This window comes from Argopecten irradians, chromosome 14 (genome assembly GCF_041381155.1).
Source record: "Argopecten irradians isolate NY chromosome 14, Ai_NY, whole genome shotgun sequence".
NCBI lineage: Eukaryota > Metazoa > Mollusca > Bivalvia > Pectinida > Pectinidae > Argopecten > Argopecten irradians.
Genome location: NC_091147.1, coordinates 15506467 through 15529826, shown reverse-complemented (window position 1 = coordinate 15529826; position 23360 = coordinate 15506467). Strand labels below are relative to the sequence as shown.

Below are 23360 nucleotides of genomic sequence, written 5' to 3'. Positions count from 1 at the left end.
TCGAAAAATAATAACCTTATACATAAAAATCATTATAAACGAAGACAATTATTAATGACATTGTTATATTTTCACTAAAGTTTACATCAGATATTATTTTCAAAACCAAACACTATTTTGAAATGTTATATTATATGAGATAAATGTATTTGTAAAATGTATCCCTAACCATACAAGTCACATGACTTGAACAAAATGGCGGACGGTCCAACGTAAACTGAAAGTTGATAGGTGACGTTTTGATATGAAAATCGTGAGTGTGCTAGTATCACCGGAATAAATCGCCTCAAATTTGACTCAAAATAATAAGATATATGTGTTATCTTGTCTTACTTGGTTGACAAATTAAACATTTTAATGGACATATTTGCTCATCTCATTCTCGAATCAGATTTTAATCTTGTGATTTAGGATAAACGTTATGCTTTCCCTGTTTGTTGCGATGAAGGAAAATATAATAAATCAAATCTATGTTGATAATATGCCAATACGTCTTCATGTTTATATTCTCTGTCGTTGAAAATATTTCCTTATTAAGTTTTTATCGCGGGTAATCGATATAAATTTGTAAAGATGATTGGACTAAGCAAGAGATAACGAATTAATCACTTTCCAGTTTCAACTTCCTTATCACAGACATTATATGTACAGGTTTTGTTCTTATATACATGTACAGAACGTATGAAGATTATTGTACACAGGCTTAGCTATAATAGTCAGTTTTCTCGGAAGACTTAACAATGTTGTTCAGTCGACTGCTCATACTTTAAGCTTGCCAGGAATAATGTAATTTCCGGCTCATACTAAGCTGTATACTGTTTCCTTCAATAAATCTCTTATAGACATTGATATGCTTTATACAGAAAACAAGCATGATGCTGCTTAAATGAGTTAATCAATCTGTGAAACTTATGGATGATAAGACACAACGGACACGATTTTATAGTGTAAGTATATACAACTGTTCTCTTATTCATTTTGTTTTAAATAATAAAAAAGAAAGTTTCTTGCATCTTGGTATATAGTCATACCCATTAATATGCATGTAATGCTTTCTTTTGCATTAAAGGGACAATTCAGTGAGGCTAATTCGTTACATAACCACGAAGCAAAATATGACATAAATGTATTGTTCTACAATCCTTATGAAACAAATGACAAGAATTAGTCACAAATTCCACAACATTGTTAAGTATTGTGATTAATACCATTGAAATTCCAAATCAATACGATTACGCAGGTACAACATGTACACTGTGCCTTTACCCAAGTCAAAGTCACGTACGTTGAATAAATGCAATACAAAACCACGGAGGAGTTGATGAAATTATTTTTAGACAGGAACATGCATCTAATAATGTTAACACAACTGTGAGAGCATTTGAGTAGTTCTAGACAAAAACTTTTTTACTACACAGGCAGGGTCAGGGTTCGGCATACAAGGCTATGTGTAATGGTGATTGAACCTTTCACATATATTTGACTACAGATGGCTTTTCTGACAAATCACAGTAAAACCAACTAATCTAATTTCAATTAGAACTGGTTTGTTTGCGAAATGTGTGCAAGTTTTAATGTACTCTTAGACTGAATTGTCCCTTTAATGTTTTCAGTCAACATTTTGATATTTCTTACTTCTTAGTCATGTGGTCTCTTGAGTTTATAATTACATGAAAGTCATGACCGCGAATAAAGTATATATACTGCATTAAGTGCATGTATTTACAAATTTAATGCATATGAAATTTTATTATGTTAAAGGCCAACTACTTTTCCGAAACAACTTTTAGTTTTTAAAATGGGAATGTAAAACGAGATCGATAATTTTATAGATTTGTTAACCATTTGCTGACCATGCATACCCATAGTTAGACTGAAGAAGACAGCCAGGCGCTGGTGGTTGTCAAAAGTTACTCTTTAGTTGATTTATTGATGAGAGACTTTTCCTCTATTATAATGATTATGTACTCTTCTTACTCTACAGAAAATTCTTAGTGCCAACATGAACCCAGGTAAGGGTACCGGTAATGGCCAATTGTCTAATGAGGTCACTCCCTACGTCATCTCCCTCGACATAGGCACAACGACATTGAGGAGTCACGTCTATGTAAAAGACGGCAGCATCAAAGGCTCTAGCAGCAAAAGGGTGAGGTCATGTTGATGATGTCATGGGGTCATGAACCCAGGTTATTGGGTTCACAACCATTAGGTCATGTCGATTATGTCATGAGGTCATTGTCCAAGGTCATAGTTCACAACTAGTGAGGTCATATTGGTAATGTTTTGGGTTCATGACCTTTAAGAAATGTGAGAAATTTAGCAAGTCATTGACCAATACATACAAATTACCAGGTACGGACAGCCTTAATCTGTTATGATATTGTAACTCCACTGACAATGAATGAGGTTGTGTTTATAGGCGTCAGTGGGAATATACATATATGTAGTATATTAGATAGGAGTTCGGATGAATATCTATTTCTATACAGCTGTACATATTTTGACTCAGAGACCTTGTTTAATTGATTGTTACACAGATTTTGTTATGATGGTTGCAGATACAGATTATATATCCTAAGCCTCGCTGGTCCGAGATTGACCCTGACGTTCTGGTACAACAAGCTGTGGACTGCATCAAGGAGTCTATCAGAGGTAGTAACTGTAGAAGTTTTACGATTACCTGTATGAATATTTCACAGGTTTTTATACCCAAATGTATATAATACTGGCCAATATATGTTGGTAGTTTTTCTCTTGTAAACCTGATATTGTGTATGACCTTTGATATCTCTTAGTACAAGGACATACAACACTAACATCCTTAATGGGGAATGGATGTTAAAACACCTGTATAGTAATTAACTCACACTACTGAACACATTAACTCACTGAACAAAACATACAAAATGTACATATAAATGATGAGTAAAGGGTGAACAAATTCATTATTACAAGTAAATAGTTACTACAGTCTATTCAGTTCACATAAATACATTTGTATTATCAACTCAACAGTATATCATGGTAATTACTTTAATTAATAACCAATCATTATCATTTCAAGAAAAAAAATTGCCATGAGTGTTCTTAGATGATATTGTCAGTAATTATTCCTATCCTTGGTTGGTATCATTTCATTTCTAGCTGCTAACATCACTGCTAGCCAGGTTACATGTTTGGGGATAACCACACAGAGATCCACATTCCTCACCTGGGACAGGTAATTAAGATAATAGAATCTTTCACTTCCTTGGTTGTGAGACAGGTTAATCTCACAGGGGGCCAACTCAATGAAAATGGATGTTGTCATACATTTTTTGTATTTGGAGGATGGACTGATGAGTATATATGACAGTCATGTGATTTTTTTTTTAAATGCAAGATTTCAAAAATTATTAAAAAATCGGGATATTTACTATAAAACTATAGTACTTAAATATCCTGATTTTTTTTAATAATTTTTGAAATCTTGTATTTTAAAAAAAAATCACATGACTGTCATATATACTCATCAGTCCATCCTCCAAATGCAAAAAATGTATGACAACATCCATTTTCATTGAGTTGGCCCCCTGTGGTTAATCTCAACTTGATGAGTAAGACCTCTTAAGCTGTCTAATACAAAGATTGCTGAGTTAGCTAGAGCATTGCATTCTACCCTTCACAAAGTATTTGTATTTTTTAACTCTAGTCACTATAATTGGTTATACTTCAAATTAAAAATTGAAATGCTGAAAATCACTCGTGAAATAACCCAGTGCTTTTGACTGACAATAGTGTAATAAAGCCCCTCTCTACATTTTATTTAGCTATACAGTTTACCAGTTTTTAGGATAATCCATTCACTTCCATTTATGTGTACTTTTCACCTACATGCTCCCATAGATCACCACACCCTTTTCTTAAAAAAGCATGAGAGAGGTTATGTCACTTGATAAGGGGAGATAATCAAGAATTAGTTCTAAAGTACTTTATATCACTTCGTGATTGATAAGGGGAGGTAATCAAGAAATAGTGCTAATTTACCTCATACATTTACATACATGTTGTTTGTCAGTTGGTTTTGTTCAGTCAATTTCAATAATGATTCTCAATCTGCTGACAGAGAGACGGGGAAGCCGTTCCATAACTTTATAACGTGGCAGGATCTGAGAGCGAGTGATAATGTCAAGTCGTGGAACAACTCCTACAAACTTAGGGTACAGAATTCTCTGTTATAGTTTTATTTTTTATGTGTAACATATGAATACTGATAGTGTATAGAATTGACTTAGATTTCCATTGAAGACAGAAAATTCCAGTTCAGATGTTTCTGTCGCCTACATCTGTCCAATATTTCATAGGTCTATACATCCAATTATTAAAGGCCCATAACCTTTCCGGAGCAAAATATAAAGGTTTCTTAAAGAACATTAATAACATCAGAAAATGCATACCGATGACCTAAAATAAGGTTACGACACCAAACATATGCAAGATTTCCTGCGTAATATATGAAATCAGTGGAGAGTCCATTCGCTGTTTTGCCGTCTGGCGCAGTGATAGTCAACTACCGCACGGTATTTAGGACGACGGTTGGAAACATAATACGACCCGCGTTATGAAAATAAACATTTTATTTATTTTAATCAAATCGTTCAGAAGGTGATGATAAATGTAGTATTAATGGTAAGTTAATAATTTTTATGACTCTACAAAATTATCGATCTTGTTTTACATTCCCATTTTAAAAATTAAAAGCCATTTCGGAAAGGTAGTTGGCCTTTAAGAGTCAATGGTAACTTTATGTGTTGTGAAGAAAATGTCCTAATAAAAAAAAACCATCATAATTTTACACTCATACTACATAGTAACGTTACAATCAGTATATCTATCCCTAAGAGCAAATAGCTCTGTCTTGTCATCATGAACTACTTTGGATGTTACAAATATGTAAGAGACATCAGTCCAAAAGAAAAAATTAAGGAAATGGGAGGCTTGGTCAATGCAAATTTTGAATATTTATTTGCTCTAGAAAATAATAAAGAATTCAAAATCACCTGGTTATTCATGACTTTGCCTCAGAAATATATCTTAAAGGAAATATTAGCTATATACTTTAACAAATTTTCGTAGCCTCAGCAGTTTTAATTGGATAATAATCAATGTTTTTTTGTTTGTTTGTTGTAGGCATTAAACAAAGGATCCTCAATTCTACACTTATTTACACGACAGCCCAGATTCCTGGCAGCCAGTGTACTCAAATTTATGTCCAATCAGGTACAGACTTTGAATTATAACCTACAATGTAAGCTGTTGATTGGGTGTAAGACTAATTTTAAAAAAATCACTATACAACAAATGTGAAGTTTCAACCTGATATTTAATCAGGCACAACATATTACTTGTTATTTCTACAACAAAATGAAGGGAGGGGTGCATGATGTGGCATACCTTTATTTTTAGTAAGGTAATATAAGTCAAATATTTCTTATGGCTATTTTGAAAATAAAAATCACAATTAGCTATACTATCTTAACTTATTTCATGTGTTTGAGCCTTAATTTCGCTGCCACATAATTTCGTGTTTTTGGGCCAAAAAGCTTTTTCACAGCAGATTGTTATTGTGATAAAAATCTTGTTTGGTTCTCCTTCACATAATATAGTATGTAAAAATATATCTCTTGGCAATGAATTTCACGATTCTAGATCACGCAGAAAAATGAGTGTGGTTGATCAAAACATATATTCCCATAGCCGGAATCCACTGCAACAGCTTACCCTAAAATTTTGATAACTAGCCTGAAACGAAAATAGGCTGGTCTTGAAAGTAAACCTTCGATTTCTTACAGTTAAATGTATCTTGAAATTATGCTGGCTTTGAAGATAGGCCACACTAGAAAGCAAGACTTGGATTCTCGCAAGGAAATTATCTAAAAAATAGGCAGACTTTATCTGAAGTTATTCTTAAGTTTGAGAATATCATCAGTTAAAAATAAGTCTTGGATTCTTGCTGGGAAATTATCTTAAAAATAGGCAGCCTTTATTTGAAGGTATGTTAAATTTGAGTATAATCAATATAATCCGGAAATGTAATGTACAATTGTTTCTGTGCAGGTTAGTCTACGACTGATTTGGGCGTTAGAAAACATAGAGGAGGTAAGCAAACTTCAACAACGTCATTTTGATATCCCAAAACCAAAACATTACTAGACACCCTCATCAATAAAGTTGCGAAACACACTGTCATCATGTGAAATGTCATTGGTGATTTCTACTTGTCTAGTCTTACAGGTACACCATATCTCATGATAAAATCGCCATGATTTTGAACATTAATAGAACTGTGTAATGTTATCTGTTCGTAGTTGCGGAAGAGAGTATCAGAAGATCAGGTAATGTTTGGTTGTATTGATACATGGTTGTTATGGAAACTGACCGGTGAGAGAGTTCACGCTACAGACTATTCCAATGCCAGTGGGACGGGGCTGTTTGATCCATTCCAGGTGGGTATATAGACCTATTTTTTGATTTAGGGAAGGAGTATTGAAAAACAACTTATTTATGTGTTCAGTTAAGTTTCACAAATTTTAGAAATCAGGAAAATATATCGCGTCAAAATGCTTTAAAATAGGTTAAACAGAAAAAAAGAGGTCTTAATTGTAAAATTAAATTGTCGTGAAAAAGTTGTTTTGTTTGTAAACATGAAATAAAGTTGTCGTGAAATACAATTGATTTACTTTACCAGTGCTCATAAAATGCTGTATTTAAAGGGACAATTTAATTAGGCTCATTCTATTACATAACCATGAAGCAAAATATGACATAAATGTATTGTTCTACATTCCTTATGAAACATAAAAAGAAATTTTGACAAATTTCATGACATTGTTAAGTATTTTGATTAATACCGTTGAAATTCCAAATCGTTGATCAATACGACTAAGCAAGTATATTTAACATGTATGCTGCACCCATAACAGAGCCATAATAATATACATTAATTAAATGCAATACTTAACCACTGAGGAGTTGGTGAAATTATATTTAGACTAGAAGATGCAACTAATAAACTAAACACACTACGTTATACTCTTAGAGCAATTGGAGTAGTTCTAGACAATGTGTAATGGCGGACAGTAAGCGAGTTTGAATATTTCAAATACATTTCACTGCAGTGGTCTTTTCTTTGCATATCACAGTAAAGCAACTAATCTAATTTCCATTAGAATTGGTTTGTTTCCGATGTATATGCAAATTTTGATGTACTCTTAGACTGAATTGTCGCTTTAAGGAATTTTCTCCCTTGGAAACTACTTGAACATAAATATATTTCATCCCCTGGATGAAAAGTGTTCCGTTGGTTAAATATCTGAACACTTGCATCCCAGGTCAAACTATTCTGTACATGTTATTTCTGACTGCTGGATTTTGTTTTTTTCATCAATTATAAAATCTGTTCCCCGATTCTTCTATCTGGATTGTAAATTTTCAGGATTATTGCTTTTCAGTTAGTCACTGGTCCACTGTAGTTACTATATGTATGACAGTTTTAACATGTTAATTAAAGGTGTGTTTACTTACAGGTAGAATGGAGTACTATTGTTTCTGGTATCCTTAACATTCCTATGAGTATATTTCCGGAGATCAAAGACACGAGGTACGTTTGACTTTATTTGCTTAACATAAATATAGGTTGTTGAGTTAGATCTAGCTAGAGACATTTTAATGGTGGCCATCTGAACAATTGTCTTTGTGTTAATTAGGCACATATATACACAACTAAACACCAATTCAAATTCAAATGATGAATATTGGATACTGGGAGCCAAAAATTAATGATTCACCAAAATGGCGAAGAAAAGGACAATCTATGGTTAGTTTTTACCTGTGGATTTGTATTGGTTAAGAAGTGGGATGTCTGACACCCTAACACTAACCATACAAATCAGAATGAAGTTCATTGTAGTTTGAACAGATGTTATATGCTGGTTGTACATATGTAGATTGTTGATTTTTCTGTCGAAGATTCAGATTTCTTTTAGTTTCAAAATTTGGCTACACACTACTGCTACAAGGACACACACAAACACATACAATGACACATAAAACTATTGTCTTTCAGCAAATTTATCTAAGCTTCTTTACACAAGACCTGTTGACTCTTGTCTTTTTTTTCAGTGGTCTTTTCGGCAAAACAGATTCTTCTATATTTGGTGCTCCTATTCCTATCACAGCTATGGTGAGGAATTTTTTAACTTCTGTTAATTTTTTTTTTTTTTTTTTTGGTTCTTTATTTTGCTTTCAGTTGAAAACAGAAACACTCCCCCCCCTCAAAAAAAACCCCACTTTCAAACAATTTAGCAATGATATAGGGGATAGTATTTCATTGTTTTCACTAATTCACTTTGTTTGATCAAATCAGATTATAACAGGGACTTCTTCTTTGTGTGATCTGAAGAAGGGAATACTCAGTTCTGTAATGTCAGATAAATTTCAGTTTGGATTCATTCCCATGAAACAGACCTATATTACATTGATACTTTTTAATGAGTAGAGCTACGTAATTACGAGGAAAAAAATTGCAAGCCGACAGAATCGGACAAAAGGGTGGGGGGCTTGTTGCCGGATTTCACCCTTGCTTCTGAAAGAATTGATAAAAAGGGGAGGGGGCTTATTGCTGAGAGGGGCATATTGTTAGTGAATTACGGCAGATTATTATGATTCTCTACCCAGATATCTGATCAGATGTCGGCCATGTTTGGAGAATGTTGCTATGACGTCGGAGATATGAAGTGCACCATGGGAACAGGAACATTTGTTGATGTGAATACTGGCAGCTACGCTCATGCTTCAGTAGCAGGTAGGATAGCTGAGTAAAGTTTTAGATTTTCAAGTAGTGTAACTTGAAAAAAACCATTTAATCCTTTAAAAATTTTGAAGAAAATTGCTGTCAAACACATGTATGTCTGAGAAAGTATATGCCAGCAGAATTCATCTTCTATTTTCACTTTTATTATACCCCTGCAATGAAGTTAAGGGTTAAGGGTGGGGTGTGTGGTTATACTGGAATTGAGTTGTCCGTCTGTCTGTCTGTCAACACTCTCAAAAAATTTTGATAAAATTTGGTACACAGAACCCTGACATAGGAGGGAGTTGAGTAAATTATATTGTGTTCTTCTATCCCCTAGTGCGGGATATCAGTCAGCCACTCTGTTCTATATATAGTTTATTTAATAATCTTGCTTATTTGTTCTTAACTGAAGATTAATATAAGTTTTTTTGCAACATTTTAAGTGTCATTTGGAGGCCGTATAATTATATTTTTTCACATTTCATCTCCAATATTATTATTCAAATTTCATAATTCTGTTCCTGAATTTTTAAAGACAATAGTTTGATCCTATAGCTACTGTAAATGACCTTAGCTGTCAATGGACCATAAAGTATAAACAAACAAACAAACAAACAAACAATGATGATTTATATATAGCTGTGCTGCGTTCTGTGTTGTAGGTCTTTATCCTCAAATTGGCTGGAAGATAAAGGATGAGCTGGTTTATGTAGCAGAGGGCGCCATTACAGATACAGGCACCGTTATAGAATGGGCCAAGTCTATAGGTATATTTCCAATATGGAACTCACGTTTCTATCTTTAGCATCAGTGAGTCAATATTGAGATTATGATGTCACATAAGGTTAGAGTCTAACTCCATTTGCCCTCTTTTGCATCTGGAATTATAACTTTTGACCACTCTAGGTAATCCCTGAACTTAAACATTGCTTTACTTGTCCATTTTGTACAGGGTTTTTTGATGATGTTTCTGACACAGCAAGGATAGCAGCTTCTGTACCAGGTAAATATAATATATACCGCTACTTCCATCTCCAAGATTAATTAAATCTTACAGGGTGTGTCAAGTGGACAACTGGTGCTAATTTTCGTGAAGGTTTTAGTTAGCTAAATTCAAGAACACATCCAATTTGGCAAAGTTTAATACTTCGCAAATTTTATCAATATCATGATTTTACATATTAATACAACCTGTTAGATTAATTACACTTTTAAAGGCTACGAAGATAATTTGTGAAAATAGTCACCCTTGAATAAGTTTCAAATAGTAAATTGCGAAACTTTACACTATACAGTAACTACTGAATATCTTTTATAAGCAGTTTATTTACAGCCCACTTCCTCTCCAGTTGATTAGACTGATTACCACAGGGACCTGGCAAGAAAATTTTTAACCAACAGTATACATATGTATATCATAGTATCCTGTTGGTTAAAAATTTTCGTGCCAGGTCCCTGTGCTGATTACAAGCTCGTAATTTAAGTCCAATAATATTTAATTATTGTATTTCAGATTCAGACGGGGTCTGTATAGTAACAGCGTTCAGTGGACTACAGGTAATTACATCTGTATATACTGCATATCTCAAAATCAGTTCTCTAGAGATATAGAATCAAGTAAAAACCTTTGACCTAACCAATGGAAGTTTATTTATAAAATATGTAAAATGGATGTTCATCTATTCCTGAGACATGGTTATGTAATGTGTAAACGTTGTATAGTACCTGACTGTTTTCTAAAGGTGATATTAATATACAGTCAGAACATGATTGCTGAAGTCTGTGAGACCATTGTACATGTAAAAATTCTAATTTATTTGAGTCATGTTATTTGAATATAATCTAAATATTTGGTCAGCAGGGTCAACAAAATTCTTTGAACAAAGGAGTAGATATGATAGGACCAGTATTTGGCCTTAATTTTTCAGGCCGAAAAATATTAACTCTGATCCACATAAATTTCACATCAACAAATACTCTAATACTTGCCATTCATCAAAACATAACTTTTTATAACCATGTACACGATGTGCTCCACCTATGACGTCATCAAATTGACGATTTTCCTCTTCTCGCCAAATTTTGCTAGAAATTCATCATCTTTACGTTAGAAAAGGCTTGAAATGGATTTGGCCGCCACCTTGGAGCAACTTTATATTTTGCATGGATATGTGTAAATACACGATACACAACGTGTGGAAATCTCTTTCTGCTCCAAGAAGGCGGCCACATTCATTTTTAGAGAAAACCACTCAAAAAGTATGATTTTTCAAGGATTTTAGTGAAAATGGCGGGAAACTGCATGTTGATGACGTCATAGTGAACATAATTGGCACATGCGGGATATTTTCGGGATGTAATGTGTTAGCAAATGTATTCAACTGTTATATGGCAAAATATGTTGTTCTTTACTGGACAATTAATTTTGAGGCCATATTCGAGTCTTAACGTACCTTCTCCTTTAACATGGTCTTTGAGTTACTTTATAAATTTTCTGTTGAATACAGTCATGTAATGAAATGATTATAGAGGACCTAGAGATATTTGTTTTGCTTAGGTTTAATTTCTGTCTAAAGGAAGTCACTTAGTATTAATTTGAATATATACTTGTATCTGTATAAATGAAATCCATTTAAATGATGATTGGTTTTGATGTTAGACTGTTTATTTAAGGCTCCAATCAACGACGACAAGGCAGCGTCCTCCATCATAGGACTGAAACCCACCACCACAAAGGCTCATCTAGTGCGGGCATTACTGGAATCTATCGCCTTCAGATTCAAAATACTGTACGAAGCAATTCTGAAAGAATCCAAAGTGGAGCTCTCCTATATGATAAGGTAAAAAGTCCATTATAACTAGAGTTCAAGTTTTTCTCACTTTTATGACATTCCACATTGTTAAAGCATAATTTGTGCTTTCTTTCATGGCTTCCATCTCTTGTCAAGCTTCTGTTTTATACTGACAATGTTAACCAAAGGGAAGTTGCTGGGGTTAATGAAACAAAGTATAGATTCAAAATTAGTTTTAGATTTTTGCTGTCATTTACTCATTTAAGACTTATTGTATTAATTTTTTTTTATTAATCATTAATGTATTGTTTTCTATTCTGTAACAACAAGTTATCTTTTCATTTATCATTTTACTGGTAATAATTTTTGGTGATGTTTCGATTGTCTTACATGAAATATTAGTTTTATTACTGTATAATAATTTTGTATAAATTCAGTACCATATTTACTTTATCATAGTTTTAACCATTTTGTTACCTGTATAATCCTGTTTTTGTAGAGCTGATGGTGGGGTATGCAATAACAACTTCCTTATGCAGCTAATCTCAGATCTCACCGGTCAGGAGATTGACCGGGCCAAACAACGAGCTGATATAACTAGTTTGGGGGCCGCCTTCTTAGCAGGTCTCCATGCAGGTGTGTACAATACTGTTTTAGTAAATAAATTATTTTGACATAATTCTCTTGCGTGTGTTACTAGGTCTCTGTGTGTGAATTTATAACATTTTGGATTACATAACAGTGAAAATGAGCAATAAATATCTCTATACATTGGTAAACAATTGGCTGGGTTAATTCTTCTAAAAGAGATTAAGTCTTCTCTGAAGATCTTCAAGCTTGTAGATTGAAGAGCTTCCAGAAGTAGAAGAGCTATGAATTGAGTGTCTAGAAGTTACATTCTAGATGTAGAAGAGGACAAATTGAGTAGAGCTCCTATGTATGTACCATCTAAAAATATGTTACATTCAGTTAGAGTTATCTCCCTTAGGACTAAAGTTGGAATTTAAGACTAAACATTTTGAAATAATCTTACATTATCTTTCAGGAGTTTGGAAAGATAAAGAAGAGCTACGAAGTATACGAAAATCCGAGTTCTTATTTAAACCTGACCAAAAAAGATGGCAGGAGTACAAAAATGTGTTCACAGACTGGGAAAGAGCAGTGACTCGCTCCAAGGAGTGGTATGCATTGGGTGAATGATTGATTTACTCAGAAGAAGGACATTCCAATGTGCCATAACTCGCTCAATTGATTAAAATAAAAGGTAAGGTCCTGAAACAGTAACTCACCCATAGGAGTTGTATTCCCTTTGGTGGATAATTTCAGATTTGCTATTTAAATCCCAATAATGAAGGACCATGACTCTTTACTCCACATGAATATATTAATGAAAGGGAAAGGGGATTTTAGTGATTCATTCAAAAAAGCAAAATTTCATGTATGAAGGAAATTAAAAGTGACTTGCTCAAAGAGTTGTTTTTCAAGTATGAAGGAAAAGTGACTCGTTCACATAGTTGTATTTTAAGCATGAAGGAAAATTGAGTGTTGTAGTTAAAATGAATGAGTCAAGTTTGGTATTCCAAAGATGAAAGAGTTTAATTATTCCTCAATATTCAAAGGAAGGACTTTTCAAGGAAGAGAGATGTACTATTCTAATGGACTATACAGTAAAACATGTTTATGATGAAAACGTTTACAACAAGTTTGTGGTAGTAACAAAGTAATTTTTATTTTTTATCAAGGTTCCTGTAAACTATTTGTTTGTGATAAAGTAATTTCGTTTGTCCCCAGAGGTTCGTTAAAACGGTGCTTTATTGTAGCGAGTACATAATTGTGGTATTCAAACGGTATTCCTATACATAAAAGAAATTTGTGAAATAACCGAAGACACAAATTTGTATTTATATTTTTACTTCAATGAGCTCAATCAATACATTTTATTTCCCAATGACGTAAAAGAGGTCTCCTGATGTATATATTAAATGTATACCTATATGCATGATGTTATAATTATGATGATGGAGATCACATGTTTCCATTATGAATGAGTGGTTATTTTTTTCTGGGTATCTTTAGACATAAAAGTGTATTGATAAATCATTAATTTATATTTTTTATATATGCAATATACAACGTATTAAAAAAAAAAAAAAAAAACCAACCCAAAAAACAATGTACAGTAATTATTGATTGTCACATTTTTTCAGCTGTGTACATCAATATTGCTGTGGAACTGGGAAGAACTGTCTCTAGTGACCTGAATTGCTCGCTACAGAGCTCTGACACAAAATCATATAATCACTCTGTCTCGTACCATTTTCATTCATGAACCATTATGCTTTATTGGAGTTATTTCCCTTCAAAAGAAAGGAAGTAACTTTTATAGATCAGAATGACTAATGATCCATTTCTTGTCATGATGATTATGTTTTTGGTTTACTTTGTAAAAACATAAATCTACGACCACCAATACCAGATTTTAACACTATAAATCTGATTAAACTACAAATCTTATATTCTGTCTTTGCATACCACAGAGTTACCTCCCTTGCGGGTAGGTATTCGTTGTGATGGTAACTGTTGTATAACATAGAACAGAGTGAAGATTTGTATTTTAAGTAATCAGATTGAACAAAAACTATTATTATGTTACAATAGTAAAACTGTCTAAGGCCAAAAAAAAAAAAATGTTTTTTTTTAGGGTTACATTGGCAAAATTAATTCGGTCGGTCGGGAGGATTTTTTTTGTAGTGTTTTTCACTCTCAAATGATGGTGGGAACCGGAGTCTGCGGTCAAAATCCCGCCTTTGCAATATTTTTTTGTAGAAAAGTGGAAAAAAAATAAGGGTCGGGGGTAAAAACTTAGGGTCGGTTGGGTAACGCTAAACAGACATATTTATTTTTTGGTCTAATGCACTGTTTTATACTTCTGTGAGATTGCACTCTGTATAAAAAGGGCAAGAATTCCACTGCTTCAAGGAGTCACAACACCAATAAACTGCAGCCTCCCAAAACATACAGACTAGTTTGGTTTGGTTTGGACAATTATATTTACATCCTATTAACAGCCGAAGTCATGTAAGGATCTTCTTGTATAGTAGAACTCTTTCTCTTTTTATAGTGCTATATCACTGACGCATGCAGCCAAAGAAACATACAGACATCCACAGTACACCACAACACATTACATATTTGTGAGGTCGTCCTTGGGTGACCTTGGTTGTTAGGTTGTTAAACCTAATAAACCAAACCAAAATAAACTCCAGTTAGTATCAAACTCACCAATGGGATAGCTAGTAAAACCTTATGATAAAGTTTTGTATTCATTAGGTCAGTATACAAGGGAACTTTAATACGTTGTAATCGTCTTTAGTTTTATTGCTGCTAATATGAGCTTTCTGTGATATTGACAATGAAGTCATTTTTTTGAAGCAATTTCAATGTGAGGAAAGCTAATTTTCCATTCCTATTACTAAAAATAGAACTATTATAATTCCAATGGTATACTCTTTTGATTTAAAGATTTAGTTAACAATAGAACTTCGATATGTCTCAAGATCATTTATAGTTTTATATAGAATCAAATCTGTCTATAAATACTTCCCAAAGAAAAAATGGTCATTACAGCCAAGTGAACTTTATACACAGGTCAGACTGTGTTGACTATGTAGGATCCTACAAAACTGATTAAGAAGGTGGTCTGAATACAGAGATGGTCAATAAGGCAGGTTTCACTGTATAATTTTAGATGAATGACTGTACTGTCTGGACATAAGCTTTTTTTAAAGGGTTACGATTTATTTTGGTGTAAAGATGCTCCACTCCTGACAAATGGTATCTTTTCACTATCAAAAACAGGAGGAGACGATTTAGTCTTTTTCTTCATTTACAAAAGTTACTTACTTTACACCATTACCACCATTGAAAAGTTTTAACATAAAAAATAATTAATTGCATCCCCAAAAAAATCTGTGTCACTATATCCTAAATGGAATGAAGTACTGATTGCACATCCACCAAAGGCAAAATAGATAATTTTATTTTTTGTGCTAATTAGACATATATATACACAATTAAACACCAATTAATATTCGAATGATGAATATCATTTATGCTCTGTCGGCGGTGGAGCATCTTTAAGTCTTTATGGATGGTACTCAGGTAGAGTAATCATAAAGGAGTATTTCACATTAGGATAGACTGTAATCTCCAGACATCTAAAATCTCTACAGTGTATTTAACTCTAATATAAGCTCTGAGCTTGACATTTGTAAACAGCGATAATAAACAGAACTGAGGTAATTGGTATTTTATCGAAGAATTGTACATTTGACATTTTTCTTTGTTTGTGTTCTTGAATTATGGTGCAATCATGTAGAAGTATGGTATATTTATGTACATAATTATGTTATACATGTATTTGTAAAATTGCAGATTAAGTTTCATTACTCAACTACATGTATTGCAATTTTTAGATATAATCTTTGGTTGACTGAACAACTTCTACCTCATAAACATTTATTTCTGCAAATTAAAAAATTGCTAAAAATGAGAAAAAAAAATCTGATTCACAGGGATTTGGCACTAATTGCAAACCAACGGTACATGTATTTTTATGATACAGTAATACTTGTACAGATACTGTTGGTTGAAAATTGTGCCAGGTCCCTGTGATATGATTCAGTGAATTTTGAAAGGTTCCTCACTCTAATTGAAATAAATATTATCAGGTTTACTTATGAGACTTACCTGAGAATCGTTTATAAGATTTTTCAGTGTCAATTCTGAGACTGAGGATATTTTCAACCTTAATGGGCTGTGTGTATTTCTTAATTTCAAATGGAATTACTATTATATAGCGATACTGTATACAATGTATGTTTATGTATAAAATCCTTCTGTTATAATGATTCTTCCAGCCATAGGGAATTGAAAATTGTTTACATTTTCTCTAATATAAAGTACTTATTTCAGTGCAAATGTGAACAAATTAAATTTTAATTGGTGTTGATGTAAAATAGTGCAATAAATTCGGTGGTTCAATACCGAAAAACTTGTTTATAAAAAGTAAAATAAAAATAAGTACATTGTATGTTTACAGTTACTGTATTGCCTTGGATAATGTAACACGTTTTCAGTTCCTTGTATTGTTGACCACCAACTTTTAATATCAAAACCATGGTTTGTCATATTAACGATTATCAAATGTTGTATGTTATGGTATGTACCATGTTTTCCAGAATATAGGTCGCGACTTTTTTCCATGAAAATCGTTACTGCGACTTATACACCAGTGCGTTTTATACGTGGATGAACTCATTACCATAATCAGTTATCTTGATCCACTTGTATAAAATATCTCAAATATAAAGCTTTGTCTATATGAGAGATACATGTATATACACGCGCATGCATATACATGTAAAGGGATTGAGAGAATTTCAGCCCTCAAAAAGCTTTATTCTAGCTATGGGACTCATGTGTAACTGAGACTGGATTGTGATATATACCGTTTCAAACAATTACTTATTTTTATGTTTCATTATTTTTAAATCATTAAAATGTTATATTTTTTATACGTGTTTAAAATCCAAATGTACAGCATACTGTTCATGATCAAATGTCTATGGTGACTTTCTCTATGGTGCTACGAGTTGCTGGAATTCCAGGAATTTCTCTTTATTTTCTATATATTCCATAATGGTTCAAACCAATAGGGCCAACATTCTGCTATTAGAAATACAAAGTTTCTGGATGAGAATCATTCATGTTCTTATAAACGCCCCTTCCCATTTTCGAGACCTATAGTTCACTAACCAATATGATTTATTTTTCTCCTTTAATGAAACTAGAACTTTAAGCCAATGGCTAACTAACACCCTCTCACTGCCCATTCTCTGATGAGACCACAACAGCCAAATGTTCCTCTATAATTACGTTTCCATTGTAATTGCTATTGATGCATGTGATGTGTTGAATTATTTATAGGTATTCATATATGTCAACAATTTACCAAATTTTAATATAACTGATTCATTATGTACTTAGTTGTTAATTACTTTACAAAACCTGTGTATAAATACATTGTTACCATGGCAATCTAAACGGCAAAATATAACCTGTCTGCAAATTTACTCATGGTGACCCCGTTACCATGGCAACCAAAATTTCGGCAAAATAGAACTTGCATGCAAATCTACACATAGTGACCTGGTTACCATGGCAACCAAAATTTCAGCAAAGTATAACCTGCCGGCAAATCTACAAATGATTCCTAACATTGCTGTGGTTTGAAATTGAAACACTAAAACCACACATGCACACATGTCTATATATGGTCTAAAGCTCGTAAACGTAAGTGACAACTTTTAGTAAAATGCAAATGTCGTCATTTAAGTCTATGTTTACGACATGTAGTACAACTCGCTCCTATTTACGTGTACTTTGGATTAATATGTTGCACTAAGTTTGATAGTTTTATTAAAGGAAATCAACCTTGTACTGATAAAATTGCCTTGGTGTAATAAATACTCAGATACATTACACTATCATATGTTGTTGTTTTTATTGTTATTTTGACTATACAATGTTTTTCTAAGCTATCATTTGAATGATGTAAACGTGTTTAGAAATTGCCTCATATCCCTTCATTGCCTATCATGCTCGATACTCCATAATATATACTATCACTGTCGTTATATTCACATTTAAATTAAATGTCATAGTCAAACTGAAGGTATTTCAGATGGGAAAAAAAAATAACAAATATATTAAGATTTTCTGAAAGTGACGGCCAAATTGTTTCTGAATAATCCATTGTTTGGTTTTTGTTAACGGAGAGACATAAATTCTGTTAGGTATATTCCTAGTCATAGATGCAATTAGATAACATAATTGACAACATGAGTTTAACACACGTGGTGAAATGGATGATAAGTCCAAAGTTTCATGTTTTCGGAGTTAAGGCACTCGAAGCAGGTCATATGAATTCTGATATATAGAACCAATGACGTAAGCAATCCAGGAAGTAATGCCGTCAGTTGATGATAAATATTGCAACCGATATGAGACAGTCACAAATCTGTTCTAGTTTTCAATCTGAAATTTTGCCATTTTTTGTTATATTTTTTGTCTGTTTCTTTGATATGGTGTTGTCAAAAGATAATGATAAAATTGGTGTCTTTTGGCATTAATGTGTCTAAATGGGGAAAACCTACGGTCATTTGTAGCTGTATATGAGACGAAGACGAGAATTATGCATTCAGGAACATACTTGGCTGAATGTAAATTTGAAGAATATAAGCGTGTCTTGTTGAAAAAATGTAAATGAAATTAAACCAGGTTTATCCTGCAACTGCCCCACATACTGACGTATAGTTACTGTCGGATAAAATTGTGCTTTATCCGTCAATACAAAATGCCGTCAATACGATCACGTGAATGTGTTCCATATCTGATGGAACTCTTTCTAACTTGACCCCGAACTTTGACCTTCCGATGAATGAAACGTCATTTAATACTGCTAAAAAGTGACGTCACATTCAACGGAATGACGTCTTTTTTACGATATCGAAAATCTTGTATGGCGGTGCCGTCTTTTTCTTGGCTTATAACAAAGGTATGTATTATAAAGTATTTCTTTGATATTTTTTGAGTATTTTATGTTGTTTCAGTGATATTACACACTGAATAGAATTACTGGTACTGTTTGCGAATGCGCTTATACATTTCCCACGGAAGTGATAAGGATTACACTCTTATTCGGTTTAGTGAATGAATCTTTTCCTCCGCATTAAAGGAGCGCCTCGCTTCGAGCGAAACTAAGTAAGTAACTGACAATTTGCTTTGGTTATGAATTTCATAATAAACCTTGTATTTAAGGATTAACTTGAATAGACTTTTTATGTTATAGAGATATAACACAAAAGTATGATTGTACTCTAAATAAACCGCGAAGACACTCAGGTTTTTGTGTTATATCTCCATAACATAAAAAAATTATTCAAATTAATCCTTATAATTCAATTTACTAAAGATAATCTCTTCAATACTCAAAATTCATTTTGGGACTCTTTTGTCTATGAAATTCTTACGCCGTCATCTCAGCCAATCACAAGCAACGTCACAAAAGGCGACGCCATTTTTAGGTCATCTGACCCGAAGGGTCAGGATGACCTATTGTCATCATGCACCGTCCGTCGTCGTGCGCCGTCCGCCGTCCGTAAACTTTTCATTCAAACGACTTCTTCTCAATAACCGCAAGGCCCAGGTTACTCATATTTGGCCTGTAGGTTGCTGGGATGGAGTGCTGGGATGTTCAAATGAATGACCTTGACCTCCATTCAAGGTCACAGGGGTCAAAAAGGCTAAAATCTTTAAACAGCTTCTTCTCAAGAACCAGAAGGCCCAGGGTACTGATATTTGACCTGTAGGATACTGGGATAAAGGGCTACCAAGTTTGTTCAAATAAATGACCTTGACCTTCATTCAAGGTCACAGGGGGCAAATAGGCTAAAATCCTTTAAACAACTTCTTGTGAATAACTAAGAAGTCTAGAGACCTGATATTAGGATTGTGTCATGCTGGGATAAAGGGCTACCAAGTTTGTTAAAATAAATGACCTTGACCTTCATTCAAGGTCACGGGGTCATAGAGGCTAAAATCTTTAAACGACCTCTTCTCAAGAACCAGAAGGCCCAGGGTACTGATATTGGGCCTGTGACATGCTGGGATGAAGGGCTACCAAGTTTGATCTTCATTCAAGGTCATGGGGGTCAAATAGGCTAAAATCTTTAAATGACTTCTTCTCAAGACCAAGAAGGCCCAGGGAACGGATATTGGGCCTGTAGCATGCTGGGATGAAGGGTTACCAAGTTTGTTCAAATGGATGACCTTGACCTTCATTCAAGGTCACGGGGTCAAATAGGCAAAAATCTTTAAATGACTTCTTCTCAAGAACCAGAAGGCCAAGGGTACTGATATTGGGCATGTAACATGCTTGGATGAAGGGCTATCAAGTTTGTTCAAATGAATGACATTGATCTTCATTTAAGGTTACGGGTGGCAAATAGGCTAAAATCTTTAAATGACTTCTTCTCAAGAACTACATGGCCCAGGGTACTGATATTTGACCTGTAGGATACTGGGATGAAGGGCTACCAAGTTTGTTCAAATGAAGGACCTTGACCTTCATTTAAGGTCACGGGGGTCAAATAGGCTAAAATCTTTAAATGACTTCTTCTCAAGAACCAGAAGGCCAAGGGTACTGATATTGGGCATGTAGCATGCTGGGATGAAGGGCTACCAAGTTTGTTCAAATGAAGGACCTTGACCTTCAATCAAGGTTACAGGGGCCAAATAGGCTAAAATCTTTAAACGACTATGTTGTATTGTACTAATAGTCAGATGACCGTTAAGGCCAATGGGCCTCTTGTTTTCTATATGGGATGATGAAGTAAATTTTTATGTCAATGAAAATGCTCGTAACAAGCAAAATTGAATTATTGTAAGATACAAACCATGTATTCTCTACTGGCAGGCGACCAGTTCTCGCCGAGTAACAATTCTCGCCATCGCATGTGTATTTGTATTAACGCACACACATTTTCAGACAATTTTTTTTTTAAATCAGCACGGAATTTCTCTTCTGCAAAACATCAACGGGATGCGGTCATTGGCATATAGGAATTGGGTAGAGAAAAAGCATTGACTATATATGTACATTTATTTCTACGACTGATTGTAAAGTCTTACTTTGCGTTTTGCTATTACATTATGACATAGAGGTATGGAATCAACAGAAGACATTTTTTTATGATAAAATAAAACAATACTAAAAGCAAACATAAATAAATAAAAGGCAATCTAGAATTCGTGTCAATTCTCTCTCCTTCATAGAAATATTGACTGCTGCCACAATTTTGTTTAAATGTCACTCTCTTCACTAATCTTATCAGCACAGCATTTAAAAGTTACATTGTCCAGCACAAAATATAATTTTTATGCCAGAATTGAATATGGTTTAAATGAAATCCTTGTCTGCCAAGACATTTCACATTTCATTTCACGTGTTCGAAGTACGTTTATTAAAAAAAAAATCAGAAATTAATTCAGAACAAAGTAATTTGATACATTTTGTTTTCTGAAAGGTTAAAGTAGAGGCATCCATGTAATAACTACCGGTATAAGATCATTCATTGTTTGTATTTTGACCGAATTTTGAGCAGATTCGATCTTTGATCGAGACACAAAAAGAACAAACAAAATTGCATAAATTTGGTAGCCATGAGATATCAAAATTGTATATAATAAAAACTATAAACAAACTAAGTACACCGAGAAATACAAATGAAATATGACGACAATCTTTCTATCGCTTTCGTCCTTACTCGACTCTGCATGAAATAACTACACACATTGTCATATATATAAACTCCGGACAATGATCCATTCATGATAAATACAAATGCCTTGTAACGTTAATTATACCACCAGGCTTCAAAGCGACAGGTCGTAACCTTGTCATGTATGTTTTGTATAAATTGACCTCTTGTGGCACACAAAGGTGTGCCCAGAGTGTATTAATAAAATCTGAATCTGAATCTATTAATGAAAACCATATCACTATGACAGCTTAAATCTTCATCAGATGTAACCCTGGTAGATACAGTGTGATGTCTTAACATAAATAATAAGCCATTCAATGTCTGAATAAACTTTAATTTCATTAAAACGTTGGCGATCACATTGACTTTGTTCCAGCTTATTTTATTAGGCCTCAGTCTCGGACTAAAAACACAGACCGTGGCCTACATGTAATAATAGTGTGTGTGGTCGACGGTGGGTTATTTTTACTGACCAAATGAAATAATAGCGAAATTTCGTACACTTGTATGAACAAATCCAATACACTCGACTGGCAAGTTATTGGTATTTACATCCAATATGTTATATATGTTACGGTAAAGATTTATTTCATGTAAACACCACATCTAAAAACAGGGAGACGCTCAAGAAAATGGGTGAGCAATACGGCTGAAGACTGTAATACAAATATTTTCTTCTCTGTTGCAACACTTAAAGTTGGCCATTTCTCTCATACCCAGGGGTGTAATACTTGTTTTCTCCATGCATTATATGGCTCCCCATGCAATACAACGTGTGAAGGCACTGCTTATAAATAAAATTACTACTTTGTCTGTAAAATATTATTAACATTGTTTTAGACTAGTTTATCTGTAAAGAACACCAACAAAGGGGTTTGTGTTAGAGATATGACGCAATTTGCAGTTACGATTTTCTTCAAACTTTAAAAAGCAATTGCGGGGTATCATAATGGTAAAATTGTAATAAAAACATCGAGGTATGTGACAAGCCTCTGGCTTTAAATTATATTGTAATCCCGACTGTAAAATATCCCTATCCTTCAAAACAAAATATGTAAGAGTCTTATATCATTCTATGATTGTCTTCATACGACTTTTTCATGTTCAATCAAATCGGAAAACATGAACCTGCAGACTTGACAATATGTCATTGTCAATTAAGTTGTCTAGTTAATAAACGCGGTATCTACAACCAGGGATACGGATTACCAAATCTAATATCATAAATAGGTTTTGGTGGAGTCTTTAGTGTTTCTGGCTTCAAGCTCTACGTGGGCTAATAATGGGCACGGCCAAATGAGTCTTATAAACATTGCAAAAATCTACACTGCTATGATAGATTAGTCTTTC

At 33.6% G+C, this 23360-nt stretch overlaps 1 protein-coding gene across 1 annotated transcript; it reads left to right on the top strand.

Annotated features, from left to right (window-relative positions):
* The first annotated feature begins 52 nt into the window (after positions 1 to 52).
* Positions 53 to 18173, top strand: LOC138306906 (glycerol kinase 5-like). The gene is made up of 18 exons (XM_069247467.1): positions 53 to 253; positions 864 to 947; positions 1985 to 2146; positions 2559 to 2652; positions 3145 to 3220; positions 4106 to 4199; positions 5170 to 5259; positions 6097 to 6138; positions 6348 to 6485; positions 7566 to 7639; positions 8161 to 8221; positions 8716 to 8842; positions 9496 to 9600; positions 9786 to 9836; positions 10347 to 10390; positions 11507 to 11673; positions 12125 to 12261; positions 12671 to 18173. The coding sequence occupies exons 2-18, from the start codon at positions 912 to 914 to the stop codon at positions 12823 to 12825; spliced, it is 1653 nt and encodes a 550-aa protein (XP_069103568.1). The 5' UTR covers positions 53 to 253; positions 864 to 911; the 3' UTR covers positions 12826 to 18173.
* Positions 18174 to 23360: the final 5187 nt, after the last annotated feature.